The sequence below is a fragment of the Procambarus clarkii genome, chromosome 34, assembly GCF_040958095.1.
Source record: "Procambarus clarkii isolate CNS0578487 chromosome 34, FALCON_Pclarkii_2.0, whole genome shotgun sequence".
Classification (NCBI taxonomy): domain Eukaryota; kingdom Metazoa; phylum Arthropoda; class Malacostraca; order Decapoda; family Cambaridae; genus Procambarus; species Procambarus clarkii.
Genome location: NC_091183.1, coordinates 40,168,427 through 40,193,648, shown reverse-complemented (window position 1 = coordinate 40,193,648; position 25,222 = coordinate 40,168,427). Strand labels below are relative to the sequence as shown.

At 44.4% G+C, this 25,222-nt stretch overlaps 1 protein-coding gene across 2 annotated transcripts; it reads left to right on the top strand.

Moving 5' to 3' along the window:
• The first annotated feature begins 1,894 nt into the window (after nucleotides 1-1,894).
• LOC123762191 (uncharacterized) lies at nucleotides 1,895-23,528 on the top strand. Of its 2 annotated transcripts, none has more exons than XM_069335613.1 (6): nucleotides 1,895-2,485; nucleotides 18,909-19,162; nucleotides 20,100-20,313; nucleotides 20,794-20,893; nucleotides 21,353-21,400; nucleotides 22,777-23,528. In XM_069335613.1, the coding sequence occupies exons 1-6, from the start codon at nucleotides 2,340-2,342 to the stop codon at nucleotides 22,858-22,860; spliced, it is 846 nt and encodes a 281-aa protein (XP_069191714.1). In that variant the 5' UTR covers nucleotides 1,895-2,339; the 3' UTR covers nucleotides 22,861-23,528. The 2 variants fall into 2 exon arrangements, with proteins under 2 accessions (XP_069191714.1, XP_069191713.1); XM_069335612.1 differs by having other exon boundaries at nucleotides 1,905-2,485; nucleotides 21,353-21,424.
• Nucleotides 23,529-25,222: the final 1,694 nt, after the last annotated feature.

Below are 25,222 nucleotides of genomic sequence, written 5' to 3'. Positions count from 1 at the left end.
GCTGCTGTTACCTCTTTTGCGGTCGGTGTTCGTTTGACGAGGGAGGCGAACATGATTGTCTTACCGAGGGGTTTATTTCTATTTGTGGTTTACTGCATATTTTACACTGTCTAATGGCTGTCAGGCGCTGACTGCACCGATTACCTGAACAACTTTCTTTTACCGAAGGGGAAAATGTGTGATGATTCAGAGGGGAAATACCTCCTGTTGTGTTCTCGTTTCCTGCCCGGCAGCTGAGAAACTCCAAGTGTTTCATAACCCTTAACTATTCACTGTATTCACCACACTGTAACTTGTAGGGTTTGACCCACGCTCCTAATTAGTGAAAGGTGGCTGGCAAAGTCAGAGTCTGTTGATTTCTTGGCATATAAATAAATGGAAAGGTCTGTCCCCAGGTTGGAGATCAGACCGGATAGAGGGGAATGTAAAGGGCAATAGAAAATGAAAAAAAGGGGAGGGTAGAGAGAAGGGGTGAGGGGGGATTGGGCAGATTGGAGAGAAGTGGAGAGAGGGGGGGGGGGAGGTGTATGCAGTATAGTCAATGACAGACAAGTATATAGTGTATAAGCCCAGTGTAGAGTGTATGAGAGCCCTGTGTAGAGTGTATGAGCCCAGTGTAGAGTGTATGAGAGGCCTGTGTAGAGTGTATGAGCCCAGTGTAGAGTGTATGAGAGCCCTGTGTAGAGTGTATGAGCCCAGTGTAGAGTGTATGAGAGGCCTGTGTATGACCCAGTGAACTGGCTGTGCTCTGGTAATAGCCTCTAAGCTGGACCACATGTGTGTGTGTGTGTGTGTGTGTGTGTGTGTGTGTGTGTGTGTGTGTGTGTGTGTGTGTGTGTGTGTGTGTGTGTGTGTGTGTGTGTGTGTGTGTGTGTGTGTGGAGTACGAATTGATTGAAGCAATTAAACCCGACTGATAGTACTCACAATGTTCCCACTCAAGGGATGAGTGCAATATGAACAAATTAATCAAAACTATTATTACACATGAAATATTCCCAAAGATACTAAAATAACTACATAATATCTTCGTTTGCGCGTCTTAGCATGATGTGGTAAAGGGGTTAATATTTATATCTTTGCGTATTCGGGTTTGTTGACTAGTGAGCGAGTCGTAGATGCTCACAGATAATTAGTTCAGTCAGGTTGTTGGAATTTTCCAGCAGCCTAGTAAATGCAGCCCAGTAAATGTGTATCCAGCACACTGCACAGTAATTATATCAGATGTTTTAAGTCCGTACTCCCCGTGTCTACGTTTCTTCTTCGCTTTTAGAGATCATCAAGAAATAAAGTAATTTGAACATAAATTCGCTTCAATATTATCATTTGTAGGTGAGCTTACACGTGTTTGCTCACCATGATGTGATGCGTGGCATTGTCAGCTGGTGGGTCTATGGGGAAGTTTATAGACGCAACCCGTCATCATGTAAACAGCGTCGCTTTTCCACGTATGCGTTACATAAGGCCAAAAACTGTCGTACTAGAAACTGGAAGGGGTTTGCAAAAGTGACGTACTGTTCCATTTTCTGTTTGGGGTCCTCTGGTAGGTTAGGAGAGGACACTTTACATTGACCGTTTTCTTGACGTTGGGAAACCTTAGGCGGACGGGTTGATTGACGGCACCAGGTGGTTGTCTAGTTGGGACAACAACAGTAACTTGTTACTGGCCGGAGGAAGTGCTGAGGCCAGCACTTATCTGCTGTACTCACACTTACGCCACAAGTCCGCGGCACCAGCACCTCCATGCATGTGCTTAATCATTTATCCTCATCTCAAATAAATGTGAACGATAACAATGGCTAGAAGAAATAGATCGAAATATTAAAAAAACTGTCCAATGGAGAGCGAGAAAGAGTGTGTAATGTTAACGCGTCGGTCAGTGAAGTACAAGAGTGGCCCGCCGGGCTGACCTCCCCAGCGGTACATGACGAAGAGTGTGGGAGCCTAGCTGCCTCTAGGTGCCACCCTCCCTCCATCTTGGGCACCACGCACTTGCTGGCTCGTGACTCTGGTGTCGCGGTCTCCGCTCATCACTGCACATGGATCCTTCACATGTATATCAGTGTCAGTGCTGTGTGGACGGTGGGGGTGATGGCTGCCAGCAGGCCACGGCAACACCCACACAGAGTGATATACTCCTCGGGTTAAAACTCCACACGGGATATTAATTCACCGAGGAGAGTGCTTGGTGCTAAAACATTTGATGTTTCCTGCAGGACCTGAGTCGTCATTTGCACGTCGTCGAGTCGTCCTCCACCTCCTCCTCGACTCTCGTCTTCCCTCACAAGGCCTTAGCTTCGGTGTTCACCGTGTAGAGTGTTCATTAGAAAAAACAAATTCATGCGTGGAGAGTGTGAGTGTCTAAGTGAGGTAGCAGAGAGAAAGCCTGATCCACCTCTGGCCCGGGTACCAGGTGTCTGTGAATTCTACCGTGTCAGTTCCCCAGCAAGCCGAGATTCATGTCTGCCTCTGCTGCTCTCCTGCACGTAAGTCAAGGAATGGGGGAAAAGGGATGTATGAGAGTGTTTTTTTAATTTTTTTCTCCTGCACGTAAGTCAAGTCCAGTTGTCCCGGAGTACGTCCAGTGGGACGTATGGGAGAGACAGGTCTAGTTCTTCCTGCCCAGCCTACTACCCTTGTTGGACTTGGGTATTTTTTTGTTATGTTTTTCTTGCTGATGTTCAAGTTCTTCACTGTTGCATGATGCTGACCTCAGGATCATTATTTCTCAGAATCATTATTTCCCCTAAGAAGAGTACAGTAAATATATAAATACATTAGCTCTAACGTGGCAATTACCCGTGACTTCTGTCGTTTTCCAGCAGAATAAAGTTACTGAAGAACGTATATTACAGCACTTATGACTCTTGCGAAAGCTTATATGTAATATCGCAGATAAATAAAATAATACTGATTATAAATTGTAACGTGATATTAACTTCGATCATTAAACTGCAATTTTAAGTTATCACCGAGTTTATAATTTATAATGACTGTAAACCAAGATGGTTTACGTTACCAATATACTGTTCAGGATAATAGAAGATGCATCACCTTCAGTATACCAGGGAACGTGTGAGATGATCACCAGGTACATGGAACCTGTATACCAGGGAAAACTTGAAGTTTGTTCAGGGATATTCCCGCGTGGGCTGTAGCCTGAGGCACAGGCCCATTGGCTGCTTCTAATTTAAATGTTTATGACTCGTGTTGCATTCAATAAGCTTATGACCAATATGCCTAAAAGGCTTCTTCTTCTGTACTCACCTAATTGTGCTTGCGGGGGATTGGCAATGCCTTGATCGTTGGTTCGCATCCACCTCATAGCCCAAGTGATTTTCTCATCTTTATTATTATTATTATTATTATTATTATTATTATTATTATTATTATTATTATTATTATTATTATTATTAGTTCTCACTGGAATTTTGTTTTCCGTATATAGGTAATTTCTGGTGCCATTTCTGTTGGGAATTATGCACAGGACACTGAGAGTGTTATTCCGTGCCTCTGTCCTGCTGCTACCTTGATGACTCCTTGGTCTTGTTTCCTGGCGAGGTCGTCACCGGGGGAGGAGGAGGGGGGGGGGGTGTGAAGTGCTTGTATCAGCTACTGTTGTCACCGAGTTGACGGGCTGGTCACGCAAACACTCGCACACAATAGTTAAGCTCACACACGCACGAACGCACGCACGCACACACACACACACACACACACACACACACACACACACACACACACACACACACACACACACACACACACACACACACACGCACGCACGCACGCACGCACGCACGCACACACACACACACACACACACACACACACACACACACACACACACACACAGTTGAGAGGCGGGCCGAAAGAGCAAAGCTCAACCCCCGCAAGCACAACTAGGTGAATACACACACTCACACAGAGGGCCGGAGGCTAGGCAAGGTGGGTGACTGGACAGCACGCTGGACGCGTGATCCTGTGGTCCCGGGTTCGATTCCCAGCGCCGGCGAGAAACTAAATAGGCAGAGTTTCTTTCACCCTGTTACCTAGCAGTAAATAGGTTCCTGGGAGCTAGACAGCTGGTATGGGCTGTTTCCTGTGTGTGTGTGTGGGGAAAAAATTAGTTAGTACTTAGTAACAGTTGATTGAGTGACAGTTGAGAGGCGGGGCAAAAGAGCGGAGCTTAACCCCCGCAAGCACAACTAGGTGAGTACATACGCACACAACAAAGAGTGCTGGGAAGACGGGACACCACGAGCGTAGCTCTCACCCTGAAACAACACTTAGGTAATTACACACACACACTGATGTTAAGAGCGCTCTAAAAAAAGAGTTGTAAGACCCCCTCCTTCAGGAAAAATACCCTCACATCAAAAACGAACACCACACATGTAGAGTATATGGCATGTTTAGTGAGGTGTGTGTCTCTTGTTGCTTGTGTTATGCTTTGTAAATGTTCAGTCATGTCATATCTCTCTCTCTCGCTCTCTCTCTCTCTCTCTCTCTCTCTCTCTCTCTCTCTCTCTCTCTCTCTCTCTCTCTCTCTCTCTCTCTCTCTCTCACACCCACTCTCTCTTTCTTTCTTTCTCTCTCTCTCTCTCTCTCTCTCTCTCTCTCTCTCTCTCTCTCTCTCTCTCTCTCTCTCTCTCTCTCTCTCTCTCTCACACCCACTCTCTCTTTCTCTCTCTCTCTCTCTCTCTCTCTCTCTCTCTCTCTCTCTCTCTCTCTCTCTCTCTCTCTCTCTCTCTCTCTCTCTCTCTCTCTCTCTCACACCCACTCTCTCTTTCTTTCTCTCTCTCTCTCTCTCTCTCTCTCTCTCTCTCTCTCTCTCTCTCTCTCTCTCTCTCTCTCTCTCTCTCTCTCTCTCTCTCTCTCTCTCTCTCTCTCTCTCTCTCTCTCTCTCGTCCCCTCTGGGCCTCGCTTATAATCCACCCTCCAGCGCCTCCGTTCAGCTGCTACTCATCTTGTGTTTCAAACATCTACATTTCACTGCTTTAGATTTGCAGCCTTCCTTGTCCCCAGCTGCGGTGGTCGGCGACATTTGCAGCCTTCTCTGGAGGAAGTTGTCAGATGAATTAGTAGAAGTTTGTGATCGCGAAGCAGGGAAGTATAGAGGTCATATGTAACACATATGTAGGAACACACTCAGAGGCGTACGGGGCTAAGCACACTACGTTGAACTGTAAGTAGATACAAATAAATACATGAATACAAGCCCAGATAAAATCTCTGCATTAATGCCAAGCAGACAGATGAAGAACTCTGATGGTTCCTGGCTAGCAAATGGAGAACTCTAATGACCTTGAGTAAAAGTGAAGAACACTCCCTGGAAACACAAACCGAAACTGCCTCTATTTTCCGCTTGTTACAACTTGTAATAAAGTTGTTACGCCTTGGCTTAGCGTGTTTATGACGTATTAGACCGTTGTTACAACTTGCTATATTGGTTGTTATAACTGGTTAGGAGGTGTTAAAACTTGTTCGAACGTTGTACCAACGTCGTAGTTTCGGTGTGTTTTGCGGGCTTTTAGTATGTTTACAACAGTTAAAATTGGTCATCAAACACAGACTTTGATTTAGCGGATTGATACGGTGAAGACAACATCTAGAACACGAGAGTGTATTACAGAATTAACAAAACTCCAGTTCTGCTGTAACGCTGAAGAGTATAACTTCCTCCTGACAGAGTTTACATCCTCCAGTTTACACCTGGGGCGTTTAGGATGAGGATGCTGCATGGTCGCGTGTAGTCAGTCACCTACCACAGGGGGCCGTAGCATACAGCTTCATCCTGGAAATCATTATACCTCACTGTCTAGGGAACATTTGGTGCTGTCCATATACATATATAAGTCTCAAATCTAGACTGACCAGATTTTTGAGTGGTTTCCACCCCTTTGTGTGTCAGTGATTTCCCTCCTGTCAGACCTGAAGGTTTTGGGCAGCATAGATTGGGCCACAGAGTTCTGGGGACCCCAAGGTCTTCATTTCATTTCTTTTCATATTATCATATGAAAAGAATCATATCATATTTCATATCATATTTCTTCATTTCATATTTGTTACATGCAAATTTATCTCCCATTTTCATCCAGTACTGAAAGGAGAGAGAGTGAGAAGGAGAGAGAGAGCGAGAGAGAGAGAGAGAGAGAGAGAGAGAGAGAGAGAGAGAGAGAGAGAGAGAGAGAGAGAGAGAGAGAGAGAGAGAGAGAGAGAGAGAGAGAGAGAGCGAGAGAGAGCGAGAGAGAGAGAGAGAGAGAGAGAGAGAGAGAGAGAGAGAGAGAGAGAGAGAGAGAGAGAGAGAGAGAGAGAGAGAGAGAGAGAGAGAGAGAGAGAGCGAGAGAGAGAGAGAGAGAGAGAGAGAGAGAGAGAGAGAGAGAGAGAGAGAGAGAGAGAGAGAGAGAGAGAGAGAGAGAGAGAGAGAGAGAGAGAGAGAGAGAGAATGCGTGTACATGAAGGCCAAACAGCACCAGTCAGCAGGGCGGAGAACGCGTGCCCCGCCACAGACACATTCACTTGGGGCCTCCTGGAGGTGCTTCTTTATATCTTCTTCTGCCCTGGCCTCTTTGGGCATGGGGCGAGGGTATTCCTGGTCCGTCTGGTCGCTCCTGTCAGCAACCAGACGCTCCACCTGTGGTGCTGGGTATGGCTACCAGACGCTCCACCTGTGGTGCTGGGTATGGCTACCAGACGCTCCACCTGTGGTGCTGGGTATGGCTACCAGACGCTCCACCTCTGGTGCTGGGTATGGCTACCAGACGCTCCACCTCTGGTGCTGGGTATGGCTTCCAGTCGCTTAGTACTCAGGCTAGTGACTCCTGGCAACAGGCATTCACTACTGTCTAAAAATTGCAGCCATACTCATTATCTTCATAAACTCCTACAACACCTACAACATTTTGCTACAACACCCTGCTACAGCACCTTGCTACATCGCCCTCCTACAACACACGACAATGGCAGCTGACATTTCACCTGTGAGGGCTTCATCAGATTTAATAAAGACGGGCAGCTTTCAGGCTTTAATATATCTATCAAGCCAGAAAGATTTTAATCAGACGCAGACGAGGAGTCACAATAACGTGGCTGAAGTATGCTGACCAAACCACACACTAGAAAGTGAAGGGACGACGACGTTTCGGTCCGTCCTGGACCATTCTCAAGTCGATTGTGAGAATGGACATTCACAGTCAACTTGAGACTGGTCCAGGACGGACCGAAACGTCGTCGTCCCTTCACTTTCTAGTGTGTGGTTTGGTCAACATTTTAATCAGACATTGTTTCAACATTTTCTGGGTCCATGTGTACTGAAACATCCATAAATGTGTACTCATGGTCTACTACAGGCTGTCTGTGCAAGCGTGTCAACAGACCGGCTCAACAACAGGGAGCCGGTCGGACGAGCGGACAGCACGCTGGTCACGTGATCCTGTGGTCCCGGGTTCGATCCCGGGCGCCGGCGAGAAACAATGGGCAGAGTTTCTTTCACAATTTGCCCCTGTTACCTAGCAGTAAAATAGGTACCTGGGAGTTAGTCAGCTGTCACGGCAGCTTCCTGGGGGTGGAGGCCTGGTCTAGGACTGGGCCGCGGGGACACTAAAGCCCCGAAATCATCTCAAGATAACCTCAAGATAACCTCAAGTATCATGATTGAGATGCCAAGATCTTATTCACAAATTATTTTCTCTATCTCTTGTCAATTTTTATATCTCTGTCTCTTTGTATCTCTCTTCTGTCATACACATTCCTCCAGGATTCAGCCTGTAAAAGCTGCCTAACTCCCAACTAATTTATTGCTAGGTGAACAGGTGCATTAGGTGAAAGAAACTCTTCCAATATGTTTCTGCCTCGGCCGGGAATCTAAGCCGGGCCCCTTTAGCCCGGCTTGTGTGTGTGTGTGTGTGTGTGTGTGTGTGTGTGTGTGTGTGTGTGTGTGTGTGTGTGTGTGTGTGTGTGTGTGTGTGTGTAGCTCTCGCTTAAACGGCGTACTAGCGAGAAGCTGTTGATCATCTCATCTTGACGTTCCACACACACACAGCACACTGATAACGCAACATGTATTCAACAAACAATGTGGCAACGCCAACACACACACACACACACACACACACACACACACACACACACACACACACACACACACACACATACACACACACACACACACACACACACACACACACACACACACACACACACACACACACACACACACACACACACACACAGTACTTGGGCTCAGTACTTGGGCTCAGGGCTCAGTACTTGGACCCATCGTGTTTCTAATATATGTGAACGATCTTCCAGAGGGTATAGACTCATTCCTCTCGATGTTTGCTGATGATGCAAAAATTATGAGAAGAATCAAGACGGATGAAGATAGACAGAGACTACAGGAAGACCTGGATAAACTGGAGGAATGGTCTAAAAAATGGCTGCTAAAGCTCAACTCGGGAAAGTGTAAGGTGATGAAATTAGGCGAAGAGAGCAGGAGGCTGAACACAAGGTATCATCTGGGAGGGGAAATCCTGCAAGAGTCAAATAGAGAGAAGGATCTGGGGGTTGATATCACACCGAACCTGTCCCCAGAGGCCCACATCAAAAGAATATCATCAGCGGCATATGCTAGACTGGCCAACATAAGAACTGCCTTCAGAAACTTGTGTAAGGAATCTTTCAGAACCCTGTATACCATTTATGTAAGACCAATCCTGGAGTATGCAGCTCCAGCCTGGAGTCCATACCTAGTTAAACACAAGACAAAGTTAGAGAAGATTCAGCGGTATGCCACCAGGCTCGTCCCGGAACTGAGAGGATTGAGCTACGAGGAAAGGCTAAAGGAGCTGAACCTCACATCCCTGGAAAACAGAAGAGTAAGGGGAGACATGATAACCACCTACAAAATTCTCAGGGGAATTGACAGGGTGGACAAAGACAAACTCTTCAGCACGGGTTTGACACGAACAAGGGGACACAGGTAGAAACTTAGTACCCAGATGAGCCACAGAGACGTTAGAAAGAATTTTTTCAGTGTCAGAGTAGTTAATAAATGGAATGCACTAGGAAGTGATGTGGTGGAGGCTGACTCCATACACAGTTTCAAATGTAGATATGATAGAGCCCAGTAGGCTCAGGAATCTGTACACCAGTTGATTGACAGTTGAGAGGCGGGACCAAAGAGCCAAAGCTCAACCCAAGCAAGCACAATTAGGTGAGTACAATTAGGTGAGTACACACACACACACACACACACACACACACACACACACACACACACACACACACACACACACACACACACACACACACACACACACACACACACACACGTACACACACACGCACACACACACGCACAACTCCTGGCCTGGCTGGGTAAATACTTTACCTGCTTGATGGGGTTCTGGGAGAGGAAAGGGTCCTGAAAGATATTGTTGATATCTTTATCCCTACAGACAAAAATCAGAAAATATAATTGACAATTTATTATAAAACCAAAAAACGGCAAATCTACTCATGAAAAACTCTCCAGATACAAAGCAGAACGCCTTAAAGGAGACCAACGTCGCCTATGCCTTTAAATATCCACTTGGGGACTGTAAGCCCCAAAGAACTCAGTATATAGGCAAGGCAACAACGTCTCTTTCCAGGCGATTAACAATGCATAAGCAACAGGGCTCCATCAAGGAACATATAATCTCTTCTCACAACCAAACCATCACCAGAGAAATTTTAACAAACAACACAGAAATCATCGATAGGTACAGCGATAGCAGGCGGCTTGACATCAGCGAGGCACTACACATCAAAAAGTCAACACCAGCAATCAACAGCCAATTAATGCACAACTACATTCTACCCATTTCAAGACCCCGAACCAATATGGAAGCAGCAAGATGAAGTATGGGCCAATAGGCCTTCTGCAGTTACTTCCATTCATATGTTAACTTATCCAATTTATACCCATTGTTTCGTGTTCTGTCTTGTGTTTGTCACCTCACCCTAAACTTTTGTACCATATCACCTCATCCAACAGAGTATAAGTACGAAGAATTTGTGTGTAAATTTTATTAACCACTCTTTGTGAACCATATTTATGATAATGAAAGGTTCGTGAACGATCAGAACAGTCGATGAGTCCCAGTAACGGGGCTGAAATATCAGAAAATAAATAAACAAGGATGGTTCTGTCTCTCCCCGGACCATTTTCTACTGATCACGATCCATGACAGACTGAAATGTCGTCGTTTATTCATGTTCTGATATATGATGTTTGGTCATCATAAGTGATCAAAGTTTGCGACTCTTCGTTCTCATCAAATTCCGGCCATGAACTGGGGATAAAGCAAGCATTTCCCCTCTGGACGGCCCCGGCGAGGCGCTGAAACAGGAAAGTGACATCTCTTGGGTCTCTAGAAGGGGTCAATGAAGCTAGAACACAATTCTTTGAACACACGGGCACACTTGCCTCAGGGGAGGTCAAAGGTCTCCAAGGTTATGCAGAACATACATGTGTACCGATGACCCCAAGGTCCATATGCTTGTGATTTACTACTCCTACATGTATAGTTGGCAATGCCACCTCCATTACCTAGGGTCATATAGATATCAGCACGGCTGGGTTCCCGTGGATAGTCCCACACCATGATCCCCGCCGAACACACACCGAAACTACGACGTTGGTACAACGTTCGAACAAATTTTAACACTTCCTAACCAGTTATAACAACCAATATAGCAAGTTGTAACAACGTTCTAATACGTCATAAACACGTTAAGCCAAGATGTAACAACTTTATTACAAGTTGTAACAAGCGGAAAAGTGTAGAGACAGTTTCGGTTTGTGTTTCCAGGGTGCAGCTGTGTATCATTCTTGCAGCGCCGGAGCTGTCAAGATATTGGGTCTGAAGAATCGCCATCACCACCAGGTGCTGCTTCAAGTCAGGATGAGGCGGCCTGGCTGAGAAGGTTTGCCCCCTCACCATCACCAGGAATACGAGGAAAGAGGAGCACCAACAGTAAAAACAAAAACAGCAGGAGTAAAAGGAGGAGGAGGAGCAACAGAAGGGAAAGCTGCAAACAGCTCAATCATCAACAGCAACAAATGGAAAAACAGATGAAGGAGGATCAACAAACAGCAGGAGGAGCCGCTGCAGCCAGAGCAGCAGCAATGCAATGCTGTAGCAACAGCATCCACGATGAACTGGAGGAGGAGAAAGAGAATGGGAGGAGGAGGAGAAAGAGAAGGGGAGGAGGAGGAGAAAGAGAAGGGGAGGAGGAGGAGGAGGAGAAAGATAAGGAGGAGGAGGAGGAGAAGGAGGAGGAGAAAGAGAAGGAGGAGGAGGAGGAGGAGGAGGAGGAGAAAGGAATAGCAACAACCGCCTCTGACACAGCCCCAGGTGTCTCTTCATAGTGCTGACTGACATGCCTGTCTCGCATGATCTCTCCAGTCACACAACCCACGTACCAGTCATCATCTTCACAACCCACGTACCAGTCATCATCTTCACAACCCACGTACCAGTCATCATCTTCACACCCACGTACATCTTCACAACCCCTAAGGGTTTTAACATACGGTTAAGAATTTTAACATATAGCCAAGGGGGTTTTAACGCTAGTTGACAAAGGGTTTCAACACATGATTAATAAGGGTTTAACACATACAGTTAAAGGTTTTAACTTGAAACAGCAACTTACAATAATTAAGATTTTGTGGGCTAACTATCGCCATCTTGTTGCTTGTATGATACAACCCGTCTTCCTAATAGAACGTCATATTTTGACGTATGTTCAATTGTCGTAGTAGAAAATGGTGAGCGGTTCACAAAATTGACGTACTGTCCCGTTTTCTGATTTTTGGGGGTTCTCTGGTAGGTTAGATTAAGGGCACTATAGTACGACGGTTTCTTGACGTTGGGAAATCTTAGGAGGACGGGCTGTATGGTGAGGTGTGTCACTGTAGGAGACCAGGTGTGTCTTTCATTTTGTTGTTGTTGTTGTTGTTTAAGAGTCAGCTACTGGTAACAAAAGTTTCAAGTAGCACGGGCTATGTTGAGCCCGTAGTGGACTTACCTGGCACAGGAGCGGCAAGTAGCACAGGCTATGGTGAGCCCGTAGTGGACTTACCTGGCACAGGAGCGGGGTAAGTAGAACGGGCTATGGTGAGCCCGTAGTGGACTTACCTGGCACAGGAGCGGGGCAAGTAGCACGGGCTATGGTGAGCCCGTAGTGTGACTTGTATAGTGTGACTTCTTTCATAGTCATCATTATAGTATTGAAGTATTATATCTAGATTTTTGGGAGCTACTTAGTCCGTATTTACGGAACACTTTGGTCGTACTTACGGAACAGTTACAAGAACACTCAAAATTGAACAATAACAACTTTTGAACTCCCAGCTGGAACAACAATGGATCCGTAAACAATAATAATAACGTACTCTGGAACAGGCGACAGCCAACAATAACAGACTTTAGAACACGCAACAGAAAACAATATCGGGACATAAACACCCAGCAAAGAATAACAACGGAATCCTTTGCATCATTTCAAATTGAAATTTGACCTTTAGCCTCTTCATTTACTGACTATACATTTCGAGTGATTCGAGGAAGCTTCCTCGAATCTAGTTCGAAACTAGTTTGACCCCGAACACTCCCGTTACAAAGAAATCCGAACAGTAATTATACATTGTATACAGGAAAAATCGCACTTATCTGCATTTAATGACAATTAATTACATTGTGTTGCTTTGGGGGAAAATCCAGTTAAGATTGAATGTTGCGTCTCGTCTCTTGAGCCAACCTAAACCTGAGCCATACATGACATACACGAGTTATACATAACATACATGAGATATCTGATATACATGAGTTATACATGATATTCTTGAGGGTGTTTGTGCTAGTTACATAAACAATCCGGTGCTTCGGAGGCTTTTGTGTCTTTTACCGGTAGAACATTGTTATGATTTAATCTATTGCTGGAACTACCTGACCCTCATAACCTCATAACTGAGCACGAGGAAACAGTCCTCAAAACCTCACAGCCGAGCACATATCTCTCGCTCAAGGACGCACAGAGGTGCTGGAAAGCACGGCTTGCCTCCGTAAACTGCCGTAGTTGACGTTCCTAAGAACTGCATCATGTGACGCAAGGTCACATGATGGTGTGACGCAAGGTCACACACGGTGTGACGCAACGTCGAGGTTGCCATTGGCTTGGAAGCTTGCATAAGTAGGCTGTGGTGTATTTTCTGAACACCTGCATTATGGGTAAGTAGGCAATTCTATGGAATGGAATGGACTTTGGCCTTTGTTTATGAGGACAGGCTGCATGTCAAGTGTTTTTCGTTCATAAGCGATGTTTGTCGGCTGCAAGAAGTTTCAAGAGGTTGCTGAAAGGCTTCGGAGGGTTCTTCAGGCTACTGGAGGGCATTAGAATGTTCAACGGGCTTCTACAGGACTTCGAAGAGTTCGTCGGACTGCTTGAAGACTTCTGGGTGGGGGATAAAAGGAGGCGTGTTCAAGTTCGACTAGACTTCAAGTGGAGATTCCTCAGGTCCTGACGTTATGTTCCCTGAAGCATGAGCAGAATTCCTGAGAGCAGCGGGAGAAACCACGCCTGCTGACCCAGCACCGGTCAGGGCTCAGCGGTCAGCCTCAGCACACGTCTCGAGGTCTGATACCTGAGGCGTCATGAGGAGGTTATGAAACAGTCATTAACATACGGATCTCGAGAAGGTGACCACGCATAAAGTCATGGCTTACGTTTAAGCTTTTCTGATGCGCAAACGTTTAAACGAGAATAAGTGTTATTGAAATACAGACAAAGAGTGTCTTCGGTGTTAACAGGCGTCCCGACATGGGAGTCACCTGAGGTGTGGCGACGTGTCGACCCGACCAAGTGTCTGACCGACTGAGACTGCTGATTCCCACCAACCGACGTGGGAGTCACCTGAGGTGTGGCGACGTGTCGACCCGACCAAGTGTCCGACCGACTGAGACTGCTGATTCCCACCAACCTTGTCCATGAGGCGCTTGCTGATGGCGTGCTGTACCTCACTGACAAACCGCTGACACTACTGCCACCTTATGTTCCCTAGCATTAACCTCCTCCAGAACAGAGGCGGGCGAAGCTTTCAGAAATGTGCCGGCCTGGTGGTGGCTCGGCCTAGCAACAGCGCGGGTGTGTGATCTTGTCAGAGTTGTGTGTAGGGACGTCTTCACGGCTTGTAGCTATCAGGGGGACAGAAGGCATGTTTGGCTCATCGAGATCCCCATACCGGCCATGCCACAGGATCCTACAACAGTCGCCTGAGACAGCTACTTATTCACAATCACTCAACACGAGCCACAAGCCAGCGTGCCCCAGACGTGGCTTTCTTCATGGGTCAGTGCCATGAGCCACAAGGCAGCGTGCCATCTGCACATAATGTTAAAGCATCTGTTATACTGGCTGTACACCTGCGTTCTGATGGGATGACCTTGGAAGCCATAACTTCGTGTTGACCTCACAGTGCCAAATGTCCCGGAATACTGGCACTGTAGCGTCTCTCTCATGCCATCTTCAAGCCAAAGATATGCCAAAAATAGTGCCGTTTCAACCATCAAAACTTCACAAGATGCCGCTCGAAACAGTGAGAGGAAATTTTTTATTGGGGCTAAATAACGACTGAAAATTGAAAATATTCACAAACTATATAACATTGGCACAAGCACTGTAATCATCATAGGTAATAGTGTCACATGTATATTTGAGTATATATACTCAGACAAGTAACCCCTCACACACACACACACACACACACACACACACACACACACACACACAGCCACAGAGATATTAGAAAGAACTTTTTTAGTGTCAGAGTGGTTGACAAATGGAATGCATTAGGGGGTGATGTGGTGGAGGCTGACTCCATACACAGTTTCAAGTGTAGATATGACAGAGCCCGATAGGCTCAGGAATCTGTACACCTGTTGATTGACGGTTGAGAGGCGGGACCAAAGAGCCAGAGCTCAACCCCCGCAAACACAACTAGGTGAGTACAACTAGGTGAGTACACACACACACACACACACACACACACACACACACACACACACACACACACACACACACACACACACACACACACACACACACACACACACACACACACACACACACACACATGAAGACAAATGAGTGGCGACGTTTCGGTCTGTCATGGACTATTATCAAGTCGTGTGAGATCGACTTTTCGGTCCATGAGGGATCGAAACGTCGTCATCCTCCTTTCTCTTCACAATAATGTGTGTGTGTGTGTGTGTGTGTTTTGGGTTGCTTGTCCAAGTTGCTTTTTTTCATGCTCATTAACGTGACACAGACGCAGCATATGCTGAGCCATGTGCACCAGCTGGCCTGTGCCTCGGCCCAGCACGTGCTCAGCGATCAATGCTTTCCAAAGCAAGCATAGCTATCATCTCGTGAAGCACCACGCTGTAAAATCAAGTGGAAATCATACGGGCTGTATCATCCTAAGGTCCTTTTGACAACATGAAGCCAGCGAAGACCTGAAAAGGCACTTAATGGTCATTATGCATGACTCTGACTGTTTGGACACCTGAGTCCTTATATACGGGTCCCTATATACGGGTCCCTATATATGGGTCCCTATATACGGGTTCCTATATACGGGTCCCTATATACGGGTTCTTATATATTGGTCAATATTTTTGATGCACTACTAACAATCGTCCTCGACTGATATATAGGCTATTATAGCCTTCAACACCTGTGATACACTCAACACCTGTGAAACACTCAACACCTGTGAAACACTCAACACCTGTGAAACATTCTACATCTAACATGAAAACTGCCTTTAAAAGTTTGTGTAAGTAATCATTGAGAACCTTGTATATCACATATGTAAGACTAGTCCTGGAGTATGCAGCTCCAGGTGTGGAGTCTATTCAGTTACAAGACAAAGTTGGAGAAACTTCAGGTGCATGTCACCAGACATGTCCCAGAACTATGAGGTATGAGTTGAGCTGAGCTTCACGTCGCTGGAAAACAGAAGAGTTGAAAGAGACATGATTATAATATACAAAATTCTCAGAGGAATTGTTAAGGTTAGATAAAGACAGACTATTTAGCACGGGTGGTACTCGCTCAAGGAAACACTGAGTATCCAAATGAGCCACAGAGACATTAGACAAAATTTGTTCAGTATTAGCGTAATTAACAATTGAAATGCACTATGAAATGATTTTCAAATGTAGTTTCAGTTTCACATATATATTATCGCCCAATAGGCTCAAGAACCTGTACCCCAGTTGATTGATAGTTGAGAGGCGGGACCAAAGAGCCGAAGCTCAATCCCCAGCAAGCACAATTACGTGAGTAGACCTGTGTGCTTACGTAAATGTGCTTATACCACCACACAACAACGTTCGCTGTTTGTGAGGTGGTCTCCAAGTTTTCCTGCTGGGTGCGAGAAAGACAAAACAACAACATGGTGGATCATACCTCCAGAGCGCCAAGGTTGCACATCTTTGGGGGAGACTCTTATGTTTGCTCACGTGACTCGTCTTCTTGGGGCCAGACCTGGGACCTTCTTCTTAGGTCTTCTTGGGGCCAGACCTGGGACCTTCTTCTTAGGTCTTCTTGGGGCCAGACTTGGGACCTTCTTAGGTCTTCTTGGGGCCAGACCTGGGACCTTCTTCTTAGGTCTTCTTGGGGCCAGACCTGGGACCTTCTTCTTAGGTCTTCTTGGGGCCAGACCTGGGACCTTCTTCTTAGGTCTTCTTGGGTCCAGACCTGAGACCTTCTTCTTAGGTCTTCTTGGGGCCAGACCTGGGACCTTCTTCTTAGGTCTTCTTGGGGCCAGACTTGAGACCTTCTTCTTAGGTCTTCTTGGGGCCAGACCTGGGACCTTCTTCTTAGGTCTTCTTGGGGCCAGACTTGGGACCTTCTTAGGTCTTCTTCAGGCCAGACCTGGGACCTTCTTCCCCAGGTCTTCTTGAGGCCTGAAAGACTTGTTTAGGTGAGATTAAGCAAGTCAACAGGTCTTAACTGACCTTCCTGCATGGGGTTATCTTGCAAGTTTGGCGACCACTTGGGACCCCTGCTCCGTATAGCGACCACTTGGGACCCCTGCTCCGTATAGCGACCACTTGGGACCCCTGCTCCGTATAGCGACCACTTGGGACCGCTGCTCCGTATAGCGACCACTTGGGACCCCTGCTCCGTATAGCGACCACTTGGGACCCCTGCTCCGTATAGCGACCACTTGGGACCCCTGCTCCGTATAGCGACCACTCGCAACCTAAGCTTAAATATGCACAATATGCTAATGTATAATCATATTAATTTGCATTTGAGAAATTGTTAATGAACTTAATGTTAAAACTGATGAATGCATGTTTTTGGTCGACCGCTGCATGGAATAAACATTCCCTGCAACCAGTCCTCAGGACAGGCTCGTTAAAGCGGCGGCCAATTTCTCTCCCCCCCCCACTCCCGTCAAAAGACGAATTCATCAATTTTTAACATACTGTGTATTAAATATAGGTTTGTTCTCATATATAAATTAATATTATTACATAATAAAGTGCTGTGTATAGTCAGGCATAATTATTAAGTTAGATTAGGTTAGATGTTTAGGCAACTCGTCCTCAGAGCAAGTCCATTCCATCCAGCGGGCGACCCCAAAGACGCATTCGTCAATTTTAAAATGCTGTTCATTCAAAACAGAAATGTTCTCAAATGTAAATTAATATTATAATATATAAACATACTGTGCATATATAGGCATAGGTTAGGTGTTCAGGTTCTGTTGGCGATTGTTTGTATCTGTAGTACGTGGGTGAAGCATTTCAACCCGTCCTCGACTCAAGTCCATTACATCACAGCCCGTCCTCCAAACAAAGACCCAAAAGTCCATTCCATGCACCCGCCAAACCCCCTGTTTATGAATGAAAAACGGTTTACACACGACTCACAACTGATTTCGTTCGAACACTTCCGGAACAAGTGCTTCACTGACGACTTTTGTTCGAGCCACAACGCTGTAAATGCTTCACCCACGTATTACAGATACAAATAATCGCCAACAGAACCTAAACACCTAACCTAACCTATATATATATATATATATATATATATATATATATATATATATATATATATATATATATATATACATATATATATATATATATATATATATATATATATATATATATATATATATATATATATATATATATATGTATATATATATATATATATATATATATATATATATATATATATATATATATATATATATATATATATATTATAATATTAATTTATATTTGAGAACATTCCCTTTTTGAATGAACAGCATGTTTAAATGTATGAATGCGTCTGTGGGGTCGACCGCTGGATGGAATGGACTTAAGTCGAGGACGGGTTGACTGTTTGAGAAGTGTTCGAACATCATCAGTTGTGAGTCGTGTGTAAAGCGTTTTCATTCATAAACCAGGGGAGTTTGGCAGCTGTATTGAATGAACATATAGTCATGAGTGTTGTGTTGCGACAACCATGCGTGTGGTGTTGCAGGTGTTGCGTGTCAACCATGAGTGTGGTGTTGCAGGTGTTGCGTGTCAACCATGAGTGTGGTGTTGCAGGTGTTGCGTGTCAACCATGAGTGTGGTGTTGCAGGTGTTGCGTGTCAACCATGCGTGTGGTGTTGCAGGTGTTGCGTGTCAACCATGAGTGTGGTGTTGCAGGTGTTGCGTGTCAACCATGAGTGTGGTGTTGCAGGTGTTGCGTGTCAACCATGCGTGTGGTGTTGCAGGTGTTGCGTGTCAACCATGAGTGTGGTGTTGCAGGTGTTGCGTGTCAACCATGCGTGTGGTGTTGCAGGTGTTGCGTGTCAACCATGAGTGTGGTGCTCCTGGTGCTGCTGGCGCTGCTGGCGGGGAGCCGGGCGGCGCCACAGTCAAGACAGGCGGGCTTCCTGGACAACGTGGGGCCACTACCCGTATGGAACAGTCCCCCCGAGACGCCGCCCAGAGAGCTCATCCTCCCCGACGACTTCACCATCATCGGGCCGTGTCTCACCACCATCCTCACCCTCATATGCAATGGCACTTACGCTACGTCAAATATAGACAGAGGTGAGTATCACAGTGTGTTCTTGGGGGAATAAGATTAGACTACAGGTACTGCTTATCCGTAAGCAGTACCTGTAGGTCGTCTCTCTCATGTTCCTCGTAGAAGACTTAGGGAGATAGTTCCCTTGCGTTGTGTACCATCTCCTGTCAACCTCTTCATCGCCTTACACTTTCTGGTAATGAATTCTAGTATTCTTACTGGTATTGAATTTCTACCAGCTTCTCTGTGTTTATCAAGATATGGATTTAATGCTGGTGCTGCATAATCCTAAATTGGCCTGGTATGTGTTGTATATGACCCATGGTCTGGTATGTGTATGTGTCTTAAATTTGCGTCTCTATTTAGGGCCACAATTCTTCAAGCATTTATGCAAAGACTTACGAAACCTGTACATCTTTCTTCAATCGTGACAGTTTTGTTTACATTTATTGAATAGATTTTGAGCTCCGAAGCTCTACAAGGTTGTCTATAACAATAATAACCTTGGGTTGGGAAGTTTCCAAGCTCGTAAACTGTTTAATAAATGTAAATAAATCTGCCATGATTAACGAGAGATGAACAGGTTTCGTAAGTGTTGCACAAATGCTTTGTGAATCCTGGTGTAGGACTCTTAAGGCAGGTCTTGTGTTTGCCAAGTTTATATATATATATATATATATATATATATATATATATATATATATATATATATATATATATATATATATATATATATATATATATATATATATGCAACTCACGATATCTGTTAAATGTAGGCCTTGTGAGACAGGTTCAACTCTCTCTCTCTCTCTCTCTCTCTCTCTCTCTCTCTCTCTCTCTCTCTCTCTCTCTCTCTCTCTCTCTCTCTCTCTCTCTCTCTCTCTCTCTCTCTCTCTCTCTCTCTCTCTCTCTCACTCACTCACTCACTCACTCTCTCACTCCACCTCTCCCCCACAGACCAGAGACCGTACAGCCTGGCTTCCTCGGCTGAGGACCGTGGCAAGGAAGCCTTAGCATGCAGGGGCAACAACTGCCGGCTGGACCGGCTGTATGGGTACTGCAACAGGAGCAACTCGCCCTCCACCTTGCAACAATGGGCGACGGAGTCTGAGCAACAGCTAAAATTCGCCTCCTTGCCAAGCCATTATAACATCCACCCGGGATGCAACAGGTAAAGAAGATGGTCAGTCCCATTTTATACCAAACTGTGAGGCGCTTATATGCAAATAAATACATTGACACGCTAGTTCATACACACTTACATGAGTTCGCGGGTTCACAAACACGTACACGGGTTCGCGCGTTCACACAGTAAAAGCCAAATTATGACTGATAACTCCTCTAGTTATGTAGCTACAATGATGGAATTCACAGTATACAATGGGTGGAAGCCACACTATATAATGGTGGAAGCCACAGAATACAGTGACGGAAGTCACAGTATATTAGAATATAAGTCACAGTATATTAGAATATAAGTCACAGTATATTATAGTTGAAGTCAAAGTGTATAATAATGAAAGTCACAGTATACAATGAATATAAGAGCCAGTATATAATGATGAAAGTCACAATAGTTCTTCAAAGTAAAGAGTTCTAAGCAAGTCCTTGTGTCTCCCTTTCACCCCTCCCCCCCCCCCCACACACACAGACATAACATCGACATGGAGAAGGTGCTGTCAGAGGGCGGGCGCTCTTGCATGAAGAAAGTCGACTGTCTGTGTGACGGCTGCTGCTACTCCACATCCAAGGTGAGATCTTCACCTTCCCTTATTCCGTTCTAAGGTTTAATGGGCTGAAACTCACATGAAATGTCCCTATTTTCCCCCTCTAGTGTGTGCTCAAATGTCCCCATTTCTTTCTCGTGTGTGTTCAAATGTCCTCATTATTTTCGAGGTATTAGTATAGTCAGTGTGAGTTTAATACGTGTAGTACAATTTATACGAGAAAGGACTATGACCGTTATCCTGTAGCTGCCAACATGAGACAAATTCTTATGAAATTTATATACCTACAATTGCGGTAAAGTAGGTCTACTCAAAAGTCACGTAGGCCATCATAGGCCTCATGTTGTGTATTTGTACACATAACAATAGATATTTTCCTCACATGGTGTTTTGAAAAAAATAAATTAAAAAAATTATGTTCACTTTTTTGCATGATGCTGCTGTGACCAGTCACATGTTTTGAGTATTATCTTTCTTCAACAGGCCGAGATGCTCCGGACCATGTTGGAGCGCAAGTATTCTCAGCTACTGGTAAGGAATACCCAAATAAGAAAGGTAAACCTTCCAGCCTCAGTGTAGACTGTATTGTAACGTTGTCCTGATATACAGTAGCCATCTGAGTGAACAGTATCATTTATTCTGGAGGGGGGTAGAAATAGCCTAAGCCAGTATCATTTATTCTGGGGGTAGAAATAGCCTAAGCCAGTATCATTTATTCTGGGGGGGGGGGGGTAGAAATAGCCTAAGCCAGTATAATTTATTCTGGGGGATAGAAATAGCCTAAGCTACTCTATCCCTTTGAGATGTATTTCTTTCTTATCTCAATAAACATACTTGAACTTGAACTTTGAATAATTTATTCTCTTGTTTTTTCGCGCATATCATTGGCTGAACATCATGTTTGTCACGCGTACTCCCGCAACATGTCACTCATATTCCTGCAACATGTTGTCACTCATTTTCCTGCAACATATGGTCACTCATATTCCTGCAGCATGTTGTCACTCATACTCCTACAACATGCTGTCACTCATATTCCTGCAACATGTTGTCACTCATATTCCTGCAACATGTTGTCACTCATACTCCTGCAACATGCTGTCACTCATATTCCTGCAACATGTTGTCACTCATATTCCTGTAACATGTTGTCACTCATATTCCTGCAACATACTGTCACTCATATTCCTGCAACATGTTGTCACTCATATTCCTGTAACATGTTGTCACTCATATTCCTGCAACATACTGTCACTCATATTCCTGCAACATGTGGTAACTCATATTCCTGTAACATGTTGTCACTCATATTCCTGCAACATACTGTCACTCATATTCCTGCAACATGTGGTCACTCATATTCCTGTAACATGTTGTCACTCATATTCCTGCAACATACTGTCACTCATATTCCTGCAACATGTGGTCACTCATATTCCTGTAACATGTTGTCACTCATATTCCTGCAACATACTGTCACTCATATTCCTGCAACATGTGGTCACTCATATTCCTGTAACATGTTGTCACTCATATTCCTGCAACATACTGTCACTCATATTCCTGCAACATGTGGTCACTCATATTCCTGCAACATACTGTCACTCATATTCCTGTAACATGTGAGTTTAGAAGGAGCCTGTAGCTATAAAAATGTGTATACCTGTGCATGGAACTTACATATTTAGACGGACTGAAGTGATCATTGTAATAGAGTTCTGGCTTCCCGAAACCGAGAGGCTGCGCGGGTTCGATTCCCCAGAGTGAGGAATATCGAGATTTTTTTTGTTATTTTTAACGTATAGTCACGTTTTTTTGTTGTTGTTGTTTTCTCTAATATATTAAGGACAGACTTTGGATTCTCAAAAAATGAGTCGTTACTTATAATCAGCCATTCTGTGTTTCAGATACGATTGTTATCGCCAAGAAAAAGTGACTATCGCCGCCCGCCTCCCAAAAATTTCCCCATATCCACCAAGACCAGACACTGATGGCTGCCTCCCCACGCTGGGGTCCTCCCTGGCGGCCATGCTGCCCAGGGGATGCAAGTGTTATCCTGCTCCACTACCACACCATGCAAGGAATATTCATGTTATCCTGATCCACGACCACGCCACGTGAGGAATGATTATGTTATCCTACACCCCGACCACACCAAGCAAGGAATAACTCATGCTATCTTAACCCAACACCCTACCCACACACACAAGAGACTACTCCTACAAGTGTCCAAGGAGAGGCAAAACTTGCAGTAAAAAGCATATGTATTAAATAATTACCCAAGCCAGCTGTGGTGTTGTTATGATGCTCTGCGAAGCAGCAATTAGTGCAGACGAGGAGTCACAATAACGTGGCTGAAATATGTTGACCAAACCACACACTAGAAAGTGAAGAGACGACGACGTTTCGGTCCGTCCTGGATCAATCGACTTGAGAATGGTCCAGGACGGACCGAAACGTTGTCGTCCCTTCACTTTCTAGCAATTAGTGTTGTGTTTTGAGAGTAAGTTCCGTTGTCAGTACGTGACTTGCTGTAACCCAAGGGAGTTCTACTGTTAATGTAGAACAGTAGAACTTGCTCTACTACTCTACAACAGAGTGTATTTTGTGCAATAAGGTATACTGTTGGTGCTACGAGACGGCTCTCTCTCTCTCTCTCTCTCTCTCTCTCTCTCTCTCTATATATATATATATATATATATATATATATATATATATATATATATATATATAATAAAAATATATATATATATATATATATATATATATATATATATAATATATATATATATATATATATATATATATATATTTTACCTAGATATTATTATCTAGAGTACCTCCAGAGACCAACGTTGTGCTCCGTGGAAGGTTGTTCAGTGGTGTGTTCTTCGGTAGTGTGTTCACCAGCAGGTTGTTCACCAGCGTGTTCTTACTATTATCGCTGTACTGAGCGAATAATTATGGTTTTGTTACTTTATTGTAAAATTATCGTTGTTGATATTATTACTCTTCTGAGGTATATTTTATTGTATGGCCTCACAGTGCTAGCCGAACCTGCACCATGTGTTTTACATGTGTCTCGTATGTGTATGTATATATCAAGTAGGTATTACAACCGCTCTTTTTTAGAAAAGAAAACATAGGCAAGGTGCCTAACGTAGTGTGGCTCCTGCACTCCTGTAGGTTAAACTTACACTGTGCTTAATTTGGCACAGTCTGCAACTCACAACTTTGTTCGCCAGCCGCAGGTTGACGACCTTCTTGTTCGCCAGCTGCGGTTTGGCGTCCGTCTTGATCGCCAGCTGCGGTTTGGCGTCCGCCTTGTTCGCCAGCTGCGGTTTGGCGTCCGCCTTGTTCGCCAGCTGCGGTTTGGCGTCCGCCTTATTTGCCAGCTGCGGTTTGGCGTCCGTCTTGTTCGCCAGCTGCGGTTTGGCGTCCGCCTTGTTCGCCAGCTGCGGTTTGGCATCTGCCTTGTTCGCCAGCTGCGGTTTGGCGTCCGCCTTGTTCTCCAGCTGCGGTTTGGCATCCGTCTTGTTCGCCAGCTGCGGGGTGAGGCGTCATCAAGATTTGCCAACCGCAGGCAGGCGGCACAAAATTTCTTGACTGGCATTTAAGTTTTTTCTCCGTTTAAAGAAGAAGTCAGATCACAAATACTCAAATGCGAAGAAATAGTGCATTCTGAAACATTAAAATAGTCATAGGCTAAAATTAATTTCATAATGGAAACAAGATTATGAGAAGTAACAAATGGAGAAATAGTTAGAAATTGCACAAATATGTCACATTATCTCACAAAACTATTCAGAACTTTTAGATAAAATGTCTTTGGGCCTGAAGCAAGAACTGTACACAGCTGTCAGCAGCGTAGCACTTTATGAACTCTACGGCACGTAAGGGTCATAACCTGCCTGGGAGTCTAAGACAGAGTATTCCTCACATACTGTCATGTCCAGAAGAAGACCTAGTATGATCTTCACTCGTAGGTTAAAGAATATATATATATATATATATATATATATATATATATATATATATATATATATATATATATATATATATATATATATATATATATATATATATATATATATATATATATATATATATATATATATATATATATATATATATATATATATATATATATATATATATATATATATATATATATATATATATATATATGCCTAATCGGCTCCGTTACTAGGCAGGGCCGCTGTTTTAAATTTTGCAATTCAAACTTTTTCTTCAAAACTAGAAGTTTGCGTGATCCTGATAATCTGGTCTTTATCCTGGTAATCTGATCTTTATCCTGATAATCTTTCTTTATACTCAAAAAGAAAAAAAACG

Bases quoted from the DNA above. Each gene is read 5' to 3' on its own strand.
- LOC123762191 (XM_069335612.1), top strand. From the start codon at position 2,340: ATGCGTGGAGAGTGTGAGTGTCTAAGTGAGGTAGCAGAGAGAAAGCCT. The intron at 19,163-20,099 runs GTGAGTATCACA...TCTCCCCCACAG, and splicing joins TACGTCAAATATAGACAGAG to ACCAGAGACCGTACAGCCTG. The intron at 20,314-20,793 runs GTAAAGAAGATG...CCACACACACAG, and splicing joins ATCCACCCGGGATGCAACAG to ACATAACATCGACATGGAGA.